This window comes from Carcharodon carcharias, chromosome 10 (assembly GCF_017639515.1).
Source record: "Carcharodon carcharias isolate sCarCar2 chromosome 10, sCarCar2.pri, whole genome shotgun sequence".
NCBI classification, from domain to species: domain Eukaryota; kingdom Metazoa; phylum Chordata; class Chondrichthyes; order Lamniformes; family Lamnidae; genus Carcharodon; species Carcharodon carcharias.
This window is the reverse complement of record NC_054476.1, coordinates 153,990,129-154,004,129: the sequence shown is the minus strand read 5'-3', so window position 1 is coordinate 154,004,129 and position 14,001 is coordinate 153,990,129. Positions and strand designations below refer to the sequence as shown.

Genomic DNA, 14,001 nt, shown 5'->3' with positions numbered 1-14,001 from the left:
CGGGGCTTCCTGTCAAGAGTCCTGCTCAAATATATAGCATCTGAAAAGCTCTCTGTTACAAAGTTTACCAGTTTCTCGTTGAAACTTGTCCGGTCCATCACGTCATAATATTTGGCGACGAGGGTGAAAAAGCCCTGAAGCTGTACCTCACCTTGTGAATGTGAGTACATTGAATCTTAAGAAAAAAGAAAAGACTACTCACCAGTCATATCACTTTTCGACAGAATCGATGCTTACGATGCGACTATTGGAAGACTGGAACCAGTATGTAGAGCACCTTGGATTTTATTTCATAGTGAACAAAATTACTGTGGAGGAAAAGCAGAAAGCCATCCTTTTGAGTTTATGTGGTAGCAAGACGTACAATCACATCTGCAGCCTGATGGCCCCGAACACGCCCAATTCTAAGTCCTTTGTTGAATTATTGGACCACGTGAAAATGCATTTCCAGCAAAGCCATCCATAATAATGCAGTAGTTTAAGTTTAATTCCAGAGTTGGCCCCAGGAGAGTCCATTGCAACTTATGTAGTGAAGCTAAAGCAGTTGACAGAACACTGTGACTTTAGGGACACACTAAATGAAATACCGTGGTACTGATTAGCTTGTGGAGTTCTCGACGATGCCATTCAGTGCTGTTTACTCACAGAGGTCGACATGGATTTGAAGTGCGCCTGGAAATATCATTCCCCATGGAAAGTGCTGCGAGATATGGCGCTATTCTTCATGTGGGGTGGGAACCTACCACAGGGCGTTGTGCGAAAACACAGCATCAAATTGAGAGGCAATGTCAGCTGTGAGAAACATGGAAAGGCCTAGTAGAAACACTTCAGCAGCTACTCCAGGGTTACTGTGTTATGGATGTGGGAGTGACCATGTATCGGACACCTGCAGATTCAAGGAGGCAGAATGCCATTACTGCCCTAAGAAAGATCACGTAGTAAGGCAATGCAGGGCGAAGTTGAAACAGCCCATAAACCAGTCAGCCAACATGATTGAATTGAAAATGCAGCAGAACCTGAAGCTGCCAATACTGACATCTATTTCCTGCATAATGTCACCACTATAAAAACCAAACCTATCACTGTCACAATCCAAAACAAAAACAAAAATACCTGGAAAATCTCAGCAGGTCTGACAGCATCTGCGGAGAGGAACACAGTTAACATTTCGAGTCCATATGACTCTTCAACAGAACTAAGGAAAAATAGAAAAGAGGTGAAATATAAGCTGGTTTAAGGGGGGGTGGTTGGGACAGGTAGAGCTGGATAGAGGGCCAGTGATAGGTGGAGATAACCAAAAGATGTCGCAGACAAAAGGACAAAGAGGTGTTGAAAGTGGTGATATTATCTAAAGGAATGTGCGAATTAAGGGTAGAAAGCAGGATGAGCAAGGTACAGATAGCCCTAGTGGGGGTGGGGTGAAGTGAAGGGAAGGGATCGAAATAGGCTAAAAGGTAGAGATAAAACAATGGTTGTAAATACACTTAAAAATAATGGAAATAGGTGGGAAAAGAAAAATCTATACAAATTATTGGAAAAATCAAAAAGGAGGGGGAAAATTTGAAAGGGGGTGGGGATGGAGGAGAGAGTTCATGATCTAAAATTGTTGAACTCAATATTCAGTCCGGAAGGCTGTAAAGTGCCTAGTCGGAAGATAAGGTGCAGTTCCATCCTGCTCTCCTGCCCACGTGTCAGTCCTTGGCCTGCTGCATTGTTCCAGTGAAGCTCAACGCAAACTGGAGGAACAGCACCTCATCTTCTGACTAGGCACTTTACAGCTTTCTGGACTGAATATTGAGTTCAACAATTTTAGATCATGAACTCTCTCCTCCATCCCCACCCCATTTCCGATCTTCCCCCTCCTTTTTGTTTTTTCCAATAATTTATATAGATTTTTCTTTTCCCACCTATTTCCATTATTTTTAAATGTATTTCCATCCATTGTTTTATCTCTACCTTTTAGCCTTTTTTGATTCCTTCACCCCACCCCACCCCCACTAGGGCAATCTGTACCTTGCTCGTCCTGTTTTCTACCCTTAATTTGCACATTCCTTTAGATAATATCAACATCTTCAACACCTCTTTGTCCTTTTGTCTGTGACATCTTTTGGTTATCTCTACCTATCACTGGCCCTCTATCCAGCTCTACCTGACCCACCCCCCCTTAAACCAGCTTATATTTCACCTCTTTTCTATTTTTCCTTAGTTCTGTTGAAGAATCATACGGACTCAAAATGTTAAATGTGCTCCTCTCCGCAGATGCTGCCAGATCTGCTGAGTTTTTTCAGGTAATTTTGTTTTTGTTTTGAATATCCAGCATCCGCAGCTTTTGCTTTTATCTTACTGTCACAATCCATGTTAATGGGAAGCCACTAATAATGGAGGTAGATACGAGTGCTTCAACCACAGTGGTGGGAGAGCACAGTCTAACTATCTAAATGAAGGTACCCAGCGACTGAATTTGGAGTGGACAACCGCTAAATTGAAGATATACACTGGAGAATCTGTACAGGTAAAGGGCATCACCACAGTGCCAGTGTCTTATAGGCAACAGACAGCCCTGATTCCAGTGATAATAGTGACAGGAGAAGCACCTAGTCCTTTGGGCTGAGACTGGTTACAGAAAAACAAACTTGACTGGTCTTAAATATTTCACCTGAAACCAGGAGGAGTTCCTGAACTGCTAAGGAAATACGACAGGGTATTTCAAGATGAGTTAGGAGAATTGAAGGACCTTCACATGCTGCAAGGATCCCTCAGGTCAGAGTTGGTTCCCCTGGAAAATCATGAAGAGAAACAAAATAAATTTAGTGCCATTCTGAACAAACTGAAGAAACAGTTGGCAGAGAAGATTCAACAACGTTCAATATTCCAGGAGGAAGCCAAGAGATACAAGAGATACGGAAGAGCTGAAGAAGCAGCCGAATGAAACAAAAGAGGCATTAGAAGGAAAAGTCATAGAACTTTCCAAGCTGTGAGTAGATAATGAAGCCATGGGTAGCTCAACTACCAAACTGAACCAAGTTAAGATTTTACCAGAGAGAAGCTTGGTCGACTGTGAAATCAAGATGAAGGACAAGGCAAAACTCGGCAGCAAACAAGAAAAGAAAAGACAGAAATCAGATTAGAAAAGGCTAACCCGACACTAGGGGCAGAGTCTTCCGCCTGCCGGGCTGGGGGGCCCGACTCAACCTCCGGCGGGCGGGGCGCCAATCCTCACCGGAGAAGCGGGCCCTGCCGCCATTTTACATGGACGGGTCAATGAAGGCCCGCTCAGCGTGATGTCCAGCAGGAAGCACTATGTGCTTCCTGTGCGGGCAGGGGGGATTTCCCAAAAATGAGAGTGCGCTCTTTCGCGCATGCGCACGGAAGAGAGCACATCTCCCTGAGGGACACTTTTAAAAATGTTAAAAATAGGAAAATAAAATCCTTAACATGTCCCCCTCACGTGACAATGTCACATGAGATGGGACATGTTCATAAATTACACTAAGACTTTATTAAACTTTTAAAATCCCTACATGAAACCTCATCCCCCCGGTGGATGAGGTTTCATGTTTTTTCTATTGCCCGCTGGGGCTCCTGGCCTGCCCAACAACCTTAAGGTTGGATGGGCAGGTCCTTTAATTGTTTCAATGATCCTGTCAATGGCCTCAATTTGCCATCCTGTTAATGGCCTTCCTGAAAATTTAAATGGGGCGAGATGACGTCGGGGGACCCCCCCAATGTCATCCTGCGTCATTTTACACGTCAGCGAGCAGGCCCTGCCCCCTGCTCGCTGACGGCAAAATTCAGCCCTAGAGCTCAAGGAGCGAGAATGAAGAGCATTGAATGCCGCAAACATACCATAAACCATTAATGGGTTTATCCAATGAGGATAAGGCCATTGCATCGATAGCATCAGCAAGAACTCAACGTTGGGCTTTGATATTATCTGCATATGAGTATACCTTTATGTGCCGTTCTGGATTACATGTTGCAAATGCGGATACACTCAGTCATCTCCCATTACCAGAGCATTGTACATGCTCCGGTGCCACAAGAAGTTGTGCTAGTACTGAATTTCTTAGATTCATCGCTTGTGTGTACGAAGTAAATTAGAAATTCGATGAACAGAGATCCAATGTTGTCAAAAGTCAGATCAAATTCACCTGTATATGAAGAGATGAGACCATTCCATACCCGAAAAACAGAGTTAAGTTGTCAAGATGGAATTTTGTTGTGGGGATCAAGAGTTGTCGTCCCTTCGCAAGGAAGAGAACCACTCTTGCCAGAGCTTCACAGTGCGCATCCAGGCATATCAGAGATGAAAATGCTTGCGCGAAGCTATGTCTGGTGGGTAGGCATTGACAGTGACATTGAAAGCATGGTCAAGCACTGTCTCCATTTTCAGCAACAATAGATGTTGCCTGTTTCAGCTCCACTGCATCTGTAGAAGAGGCCTGGCCAACCCTGGGTTAGATTATATATTGATTATTTAAGACCATTCTGACCATGTTTTTGTTGACCATTGATGCACATTCTAAATGGATGGATGTATATGAAGTCAGATCACCAACACTGAGCACAACTATCGAGAAGCTGCAACATTGTTTTAGCATACATGGCCTACCGGAAATCATCGTTTCTGATAAAGATACACTGTACCCCAGTACTGGGCTAGAAGGGAACTTTTCCGGTGGGATGGGCTCACTTGAACCATGCTGGGACCAGTGTCTTGGTGAACTGAATAACTAGAGCTGTATAGAGGGCTTTAAACTAAATTGTGGGTGGTGGGGGGGGGGGTGGTGGGGGGTGTGGTTCTGGTGAGGGGATACGTAGGCTGACAAAACAAAAGGATATGACAGCATTGCAGAGCAGCTATTTAGGTAATGAGTGCGACAGGAAAGGACAGAGTGTACAAACATTAAAAAAAAGCAGCAAATAGAGTCAAAGGGGGAAAAAATGGTAAAAAGGCAAAATTAATGGCTCTTTACTTAAATGCACGTAGTATTCAGAACAAAATAAATGAATTAATAGCACAGATAGATCTTATAGCCATTATGGAGACATAGTTACAAGGAGATCAAAGCTGAGAATTAAATATTCAGGGGTATGTGACTTTTCGAAAGGACAGGCAGGAAGGAAAGGGTGGAGGGGTAGCTTTGTTAGTATGGTGTGGAATAATTACAATAGCAAGAAATGATCTTGGATTAGAAGATGTAGAATCCATATGAGCAGAGGTAAGAAATAACAAGGAGAAGAAAACACCGTTGGAAGTAGTCTATAGGCCCCCTAACAGTATGCTGTAGGACGGAGAATAAATCAGGAGATAATGAGAGAATGTAAAAAAGATGGTACATTAACCATGGGTGACTTCAATCTTCATGTAGATTGGGAAAATCAAATTGGCAGAAGTAGCCATGAACAAGAATTCCTAAAGTGTATTTGGGACAGCTTCCTAGAACAATAAGTTGGGGATCCAACCAGGGATCAGGCTATTTTGGATCTGGTAATGTGTAAAGAGGCAGGTTTAATAAATGATCTCAGAGTAGAAGATCCCCTTGGAAACAGTGACCATAACATGGTAGAATTTAGCATTCAGTTTGAGAGTGAGGGGTCAAAAACAACTGTGCTAAACTCAATTAAGGGTAATTAGAAAACAATAAGGCAGAGTTGGCTGGAGTGGACTGGGAAAGGAGTTTAGCAGAAAAGTTGGTTGATGAACAATGGCAGACATTTAACGAAATAGTTCATGACTCACAACAAAGATATATCCCAGTGAGGAAGAAAGATTCTAGGAAGGGAATAAACCAAATGGTTAACTGAGAAAGTTAGGAATAGTATCAAATTGAAAGAAAAAGATACAATGTGGCAAAGCTTAGTGGTAAACCAAAGGATTGGGAAAGTTATAAAAACCAACAAATGATGACCAAAAAAATAATAAAGAGGGAGAAAATAAACTTTGAGAGTAAACTGGCAAGTAATATAAAAATGGACAGTGAGAGCTTAAGTATATAAAAAGGAAGAGAGAGGCCATAGTGAACATAGGCCCCTTAGAGAATGAGGCTGGGGAAACAATAATGGGGAACTGGGAAATGGTAGACGGGTTGAATACTTTGCATCAGTCTTCATGGTAGAAGACACTAATAGCATTCTAAAATTTCTAAATAATCAAGGGGCAAAAGGAGGGGAGGAAATAAATGTAATCACCAACATTAGAGAAAAAGTACTAGGGAAACTATTGGGGCTAAAGGCTGATTAGTCCCCTGGACCTGATGGGTTGCATCCTAGGATATCAAAGGAGGTAGCTACAGAGATAGTGGATGCACTGGTAGAATCCTTAGATTCTGGAAAAGTCTCAGAGCATTGGAAAACTGCTAATGTAACACCCTTATTCAAAAAGGGAAGGAGACAAAAAACTAACTATAGATCAGGTAGCTTAACATGTGTCATTGGGAAAATATTAAAGTCTATTATAAAGGATGTAATAGCAATGCATTTAGAAATGCATAATCTAATCAAGCAGAGTCAACATGGCTTCATAAAGGGGAAATTTATTAGAAATCTTCAAGGAGGTAACAATTAGGATAGATAAAGGGGAACCAGTAGACGTAATACATTTGGATTTCAAAAGGCGATCGATAAGGTACTATACATAAAGCTACTTAATAAGCTAAAAGCGCCTGGTATTGGGGACAGTATATTAGCATGGATAGAAGTTTGGCTAATTATTATAAGACAGAGAGTTGGGATAAGGAGGGCATTTTCAGGATGGCAACCTGTAACTAGTGGAATGCCACAGGAATCAGTGCTAGGGCCACAATTGTTTACAATATATATTAATGACTTGGATGAGGAAAGTGAATGTACTATCACAAAGTTTGCAAATGACACAAAAATAGATGGGAAGGCAAGTGGCAAGGATGACACAAAGAGACTGCAGAGAGTGGTTAATTGAGTGGGCGAAAACTTGGCAGATGGAATATAATGTGGGAAAATGTGAGCTTATGTACTTTGGCAGGAAGAATAGAGGAGCTGAATATTACTTAAATAGAGAAAGACTACAGAAAGCTGCACCACAGAGACATTCGGGGGTCCTCGTGCATGAATCACAAAAACCTAAAATAAAAGTTTAGCAGGTAATAGGGAAGGCAAATGGAATGTTGGCCTTTATTTCAAAGGGAATGGAGTATAAAAATAGGGAAGTATTGCTAAAACTATACAAGGCACTATTTAGATGACACCTAGAATATTGTGAACAGTTTTGGTCCCCTTTTCTTAGGGAAGATATACTGGCATTGGAGGCAGTCCAGAGAAGGTTCACTAGGTTGTTCCTGGGTGTGGAGGGATTTTCTTATGAGGGGAGGTTGAGTAGGTTGGGCCTTAGCTCATTGGAGTTTAGAAGAATGAAAGGCAACCTTATTGAAACATATAAAATTCTTAGGGAGCTTGACAGGGTAGATGCTGAGAGATTGTTTCCCCTTGAGGGAGAGTCTAGGACCAGAGGGCACAACCTCAGAATAAGTGGTTGCCCATTTAAGACAGGGATGAGGAGGAATTTCTTCTCTCAGAGAGCAGTGAAGCTGTAGAATTCTTTACCGCAGAGGGCTGTAGAGGCTGGGTCGTTAAATATATTCAAGGCTGAGATAGACAGATTTATAACCAGTAAGGGAATCAAGGGTTATAGGGAAAAGGCTAGAAAATGGAATTGAGGTTTATCAGATCAACCATGATCCCATTGAATGGTGGAGCAGACTCGATGGGCTGAATGGCCTACTTCTGCTCCTACGTCTTATGCTCTTTACCAGTGCGGAGTTTAAGAGATTCATGAGTTTAAATGGAATCACACATATTAAGATAGCCTCATACCATCCCTCAATAAATGGTTTAGCTAAGACAGCTGTGCAAACTTTCAAATCTGGAATGAAGAGTTATCAGAAGGTACTCTAGAAATTCGACTTTCCCACTTTCTTCTCAGTTATCATACAACGTCACATTCAACTACGGGTTCAACACCGTCTGAATTATTGATGAAATGTCGCCTATGTACGAATTTAAGGCTGATGTTTCCAAACTTAGAGAGGAAGGTAGAGAGGAATCAGAATAATCAAAAATTGAATCACGATATTCATAGTAAAGCTCGCACACTCACTGTAGGAGACACAGTATTCGTGCCGAATTGCAGAAGTAGACTTTGTTAGGTTCCTGCAACTATTGTCTCAGAGACTGGTCCCTTGTCCTTCCAGGTGGAAGTGGAAGACAAGATTGTTTGAAAACATGAGGACAATATTTCCGATAGAGAGACATTCCCACTTCCACCTAATCCGCCCATGATAGACATCGAACCATCAATCCCTGAGGTGACAGATTGACCTAGAATAGACATGCAGGATGTCTCTGTAGAGTTGCCAAACCCGGAACTGCCACTTTCTATTGATGAATCTCATGCTGCAGTTCCAGATCATGTTGATCCTGTGGGGGAACCTCAAGTGGTAGAGCTATGCTGCTGTAACCAAATAAGGAAAACACCTCAGAAACGTAATCTTTAATCACTTGAAGCTGTATATATGTATATGTTGTTGGATATCCAAATGTTCTCTGTAAATAGAAACTGTAAAAAACTAAATGGGGAGAAGATGTAGTAACTGAAGTTATAAACAAAAAAACTGCGGATGCTGGAAATCAAAAACAAAAACAAAAACAGAATTACCTGGAAAAACTCAGCAGGTCTGGCAGCATCGGCGGAGAAGAAAAGAGTTGACGTTTCAAGTCCTCATGACCCTTCGACAGAACTTGAGTTCGAGTCCAAGAAAGAGTTGAAATATAAGCTGGTTTAATGTGTGTGTGTGGGGGGGGTGGAGAGAGAGAGAGAGAGAGGTGGGGAGGGGGTGTGGTTGTAGGGACAAACAAGCAGTGATAGAAGCAGATCATCAAAAGATGTCAACAACAATAGTACAAAAGAACACATAGGTGTTAAAGTTAAAGTTGGTGATATTATCTAAACGAATGTGCTAATTAAGAATGGATGGTAGGGCACTTAAGGTATAGCTCTAGTGGGGGTGTTTTTTTTTAAATAATGGAAATAGGTGGGAAAAGGAAAATCTTTATAATTTATTGGAAAAAAAAGGAAGGGGGAAACTGAAAGGGGGTGGGGATGGGGGAGGGAGCTCACGACCTAAAGTTGTTGAATTCAATATTCAGTCCGGAAGGCTGTAAAGTGCCTAGTCGGAAGATGAGGTGTTGTTCCTCCAGTTTGCGCTGGGCTTCACTGGAACAATGCAGCAAGCCAAGGACAGACATGTGGGCAAGAGAGCAGGGTGGAGTGTTAAAATGGCAAGTGACAGGGAGGTTTGGGTCATTCTTGTGGACAGACCGCAGGTGTTCTGCAAAGCGGTCACCCAGTTTACGTTTGGTCTCTCCAATGTAGAGGAGATCACATTAGGAGCAACGAATGCAGTAGACTAAGTTGGGGGAAATGCAAGTGAAATGCTGCTTCACTTGAAAGGAGTGTTTGGGTCCTTGGACGGTGAGGAGAGAGGAAGTGAAGGGGCAGGTGTTGCATCTTTTGCGTGGGCATGGGGTGGTGCCATAGGAGGGGGTTGAGGAGTAGGGGGTGATGGAGGAGTGGACCAGGGTGTCCCTGAGGGAGCGATCCCTACGGAATGCCGATAGGGGGGGTGAAGGGAAGATGTGTTTGGTGGTAGCATCATGCTGGAGTTGGCGGAAATGGCGGAGGATGATCCTTTGAATGCGGAGGCTGGTGGGGTGATAAGTGAGGACAAGGGGGACCCTATCATGTTTCTGGGAGGGAGGAGAAGGCGTGAGGGCGGATGCGCGGGACATGGGCCGGACATGGTCGAGGGCCCTGTCAACGACCGTGGGTGGAAAACCTCGGTTAAGGAAGAAGGAGGACATTTCAGAGGAACTGTTTTTGAAGGTAGCATCATCGGAACAGATGCGACAGAGGCGAAGGAACTGAGAGAATGGGATGGAGGCCTTACAGGAAGCGGGTTGTGAGGAGCTGTAGTCGAGATAGCTGTGGGAGTCGGTGGGTTTGTAATGGAGATTGGTGGACAGTCTATCACCAGAGATTGAGACAGAGAGGTCAAGGAAAGGAAAGGAAGTGTCAGAGATGGACCACTTGAAAATGTTGGAGGGGTGGAGATTGGAAGCAAAATTAATAAATTTTTCCAGCTCCCGACGAGAGCATGAAGCGGCACCAAAGTAATCATCGATGTACCGGAGAAAGAGTTGTGGGAGGGGGCCGGAGTAGGACTGGAACAAGGAATGTTCCACATACCTCATAAAGAGACAGGCATAGCTGGGGCCCATGTGGGTACCCATAGCCACACCTTTTATTTGGAGGAAGTGAGAGGAGTTGAAGGAGAAATTGTTCAGTGTGAGAACAAGTTCATCCAGACGGAGGAGAGTGGTGGTGGATGGGGATTGTTCGGGCCTCTGTTCGAGGAAGAAGCTAAGGGCCCTCAGACCATCCTGGTGGGGGATGGAGGTGTAGAGGGATTGGACGTCCATGGTGAAGAGGAAGCGGTTGGGGCCAGGGAACTGGAAATTGTTGATGTGACGTAAGGTGTCAGAGGAATCACGGATGTAGGTGGGAAGGGACTGGACAAGGGGAGAGAGAAGGGATTCAAGATAAGGAGAAATGAGTTCTGTGGGGCAGGAGCAAGCTGAGACGATCGGTCTACCGGGGCAGTTCTGTTTGTGGATTTTGGGTAGGAGATAGAAGCGGGCCGTCCGAGGTTGGGCGACTATCAGGTTGGAAGCCGTGGGAGGGAGTTCCCCAGAGGAGATGATGTCAGTGACAGTGCTGGAAACAATGGCTTGATGTTCAGTGGTGGGGTCATGGTCCAGGGAGAGGTACATTCTGAAATCCACTCTCAGTGCCATGCGCCGCCATATGAACACACTCGACCTCTCCCTCCAGCAGCACCGCCGTACCCTTTTTCAAAGCTGCGCGTGCCCCCAGTTTCATTTTATCCCTCGGCTCATCCGACGCCTCAACAAGAAACTTTTTCTCTTTCTCTCAAGTGCTAAGGAACGCAAGCTCCAACAACTCATCGACACCAACACCCATCTAGGACCCTCCACCCCTGCCTGTCCCTCCGTCCCCACCCTTTCTTCCAATCCCAACCCCAGCCATGTATTCACTATACCCCCTGACCTTCCCCTCTCCGATGCTGAACGTTCAGTGGTCAGCAAAGGACTTAGTTTCATACCCTTACGCCCTCACCTCAATGAATTTCGGGCTCGGCATGATGCTGAACTCTTCTTTCGCCGTCTTCGTCTCCGGGCTCACTTCTTTGGGCAGGAGTCCTCTCCCAGTTCAACGGATCCTTTTACCCATCTCCAATATTCTCTCTCCACCTGGACCCCTCCCTCTGGATTCTTACCTTCTCTTGATCTTTTCATTGAGAACTGTCGGCGCGACATTAGTCGTCTCAATTTCTCTGCTCCTCTCACCCATTCTAACCTGTCTCTCTCTGAACTTACTGCACTCCATTCTCTCAGGTCCAACCCTGACATTGTCATCAAACCCGCTGACAAGGGTGGTGCTGTTGTTGTCTTGCGCACTGACCTCTACCTCGCGGAGGCTGAGCGTCAACTCGCAGACACTTCCTCCTACCTCTCCCTGGATCATGACCCCACCACTGAACATCAAGCCATTGTTTCCAGGACTGTCACTGACCTCATCTCCTCTGGGGATCTCCCTCCCACAGCTTCCAACCTGATAGTCTCCCAACCTCAGACGGCCCGCTTCTATCTCCTACCCAAAATCCACAAGCAGAACTGCCCCGGTAGACCGATCGTCTCAGCTTGCTCCTGCCCCACAGAACTCATTTCTCCTTATCTTGACTCACTTCTCTCTCCCCTTGTCCAATCCCTTCCCACCTACATCCATGATTCCTCTGACACCTTACGTCACATCAACAATTTCCAGTTCCCTGGCCCCAACCGCTTCCTCTTCACCATGGACGTCCAATCCCTCTACACCTCCATCCCCCACCAGGATGGTCTGAGGGCCCTTAGCTTCTTCCTCGAACAGAGGCCCGAACAATCCCCATCCACCACTACTCTCCTCCGTCTGGCTGAACTTGTTCTCACACTGAACAATTTCTCCTTCAACTCCTCTCACTTCCTCCAAATAAAAGGTGTGGCTATGGGTACCCGCACGGGCCCCAGCTATGCCTGTCTCTTTATGGGGTATGTGAAACATTCCTTGTTCCAGTCCTACTCCGGCCCCCTTCCACAACTCTTTCTCCGGTACATCGATGATTACTTTGGTGCCGCTTCATGCTCTCGTCAGGACTTGGAAAAATTTATTAATTTTGCTTCCAATCTCCACCCCTCCATCATTTTCACGTGGTCCATCTCTGACACTTCCCTTCCCTTCCTTGACCTCTCTGTCTCAATCTCTGGTGATAGACTGTCCACCAATCTCCATTACAAACCCACCGACTCCCACAACTATCTCGACTACAGCTCCTCACACCCCGCTTCCTGTAAGGCCTCCATCCCATTCTCTCAGTTCCTTCGCCTCTGTCGCATCTGTTCCGATGATGCTACCTTCAAAAACAGTTCCTCTGAAATGTCCTCCTTCTTCCTTAACCGAGGTTTTCCACCCACGGTCGTTGACAGGGCCCTCGACCGTGTCCGGCCCATCTCACGCGCATCCGCCCTCACGCCTTCTCCTCCCTCCCAGAAACATGATAGGGTCCCCCTTGTCCTCACTTATCGCCCCACCAGCCTCCGCATTCAAAGGATCATCCCCCGCCATTTCCACCAACTCCAGCATGATGCCACCACCAAACACATCTTCCCTTCACCCCCCCTATCGGCATTCCGTAGGGATCGCTCCCTCCAGGACACCCTGGTCCACTCCTCCATCACCCCCTACTCCTCAACCCCCTCCTATGGCACAACCCCATGCCCACGCAAAAGATGCAACACCTGCCCCTTCACTTCCTCTCTCCTCATCGTCCAAGGACCCAAACACTCCTTTCAAGTGAAGCAGCATTTCACTTGCATTTCCCCCAACTTAGTCTACTGCATTCGTTGCTCCCAATGTGGTCTCCTCTACATTGGAGAGACCAAACGTAAACTGGGTGACCGCTTTGCAGAACACCTGCGGTCTGTCCGCAAGAATGACCCAAACCTCCCTGTCACTTGCCATTTTAACACTCCACCCTGCTCTCTTGCCCACATGTCTGTCCTTGGCTTGCTGCATTGTTCCAGTGAAGCCCAACGCAAACTGGAGGAACAACACCTCATCTTCCGACTAGGCACTTTACAACCTTCCGGACTGAATATTGAATTCAACAACTTTAGGTCGTGAGCTCCCTCCCCCATCCCCACCCCCTTTCAGTTTCCCCCTTCCTTTTTTTTCCAATAAATTATAAAGATTTTCCTTTTCCCACCTATTTCCATTATTTTTAAAAAAAAACACCCCCACTAGAGCTATACCTTGAGTGCCCTACCATCCATTCTTAATTAGCACATTCGTTTAGATAATATCACCAACTTTAACTTTAACACCTATGTGTTCTTTTGTACTATTGTTGTTGACATCTTTTGATGATCTGCTTCTATCACTGCTTGTTTGTCCCTACAACCACACCCCCCTCTCCACCTTTCTCTCTCTCCACCCCCCACACACACACCTTAAACCAGCTTATATTTCAACTCTTTCTTGGACTCGAACTCAAGTTCTGTCGAAGGGTCATGAGGACTCGAAACGTCAACTCTTTTCTTCTCCGCCGATGCTGCCAGACCTGCTGAGTTTTTCCAGGTAATTCTGTTTTTGTTTTTGAACTGAAGTTATAGCCTCTCCTGCTGTCTATCAGGGGTCACGTGATGTTCATGGAGGCTCTGACCAATGAACCCTAAGCACAGGTGATCTGGGGAGGGGTGGGGGGTGTAGGGGCTTCATGCCGAGAGTCCTGATCTATGTATAGCACCTGAAAAGTTCTCTGTAATAAAGTTTATCTGTTTCTTGTTGAA

The 14,001-nt window shown here is 45.2% G+C and overlaps 1 protein-coding gene across 1 annotated transcript in view; it reads left to right on the top strand.

Moving 5' to 3' along the window:
* Positions 1-238: 238 nt before the first annotated feature.
* The window catches only part of LOC121282904 (carboxypeptidase M-like), a 105,410-nt gene continuing 91,647 nt past the window's right edge, over positions 239-14,001 (top strand). Inside the window, exon 1 of the mRNA XM_041196713.1 lies at positions 239-433. Within this exon, the coding sequence (XP_041052647.1) occupies positions 239-433 (195 nt within the window). The remainder of the gene's footprint in view (positions 434-14,001) is intronic.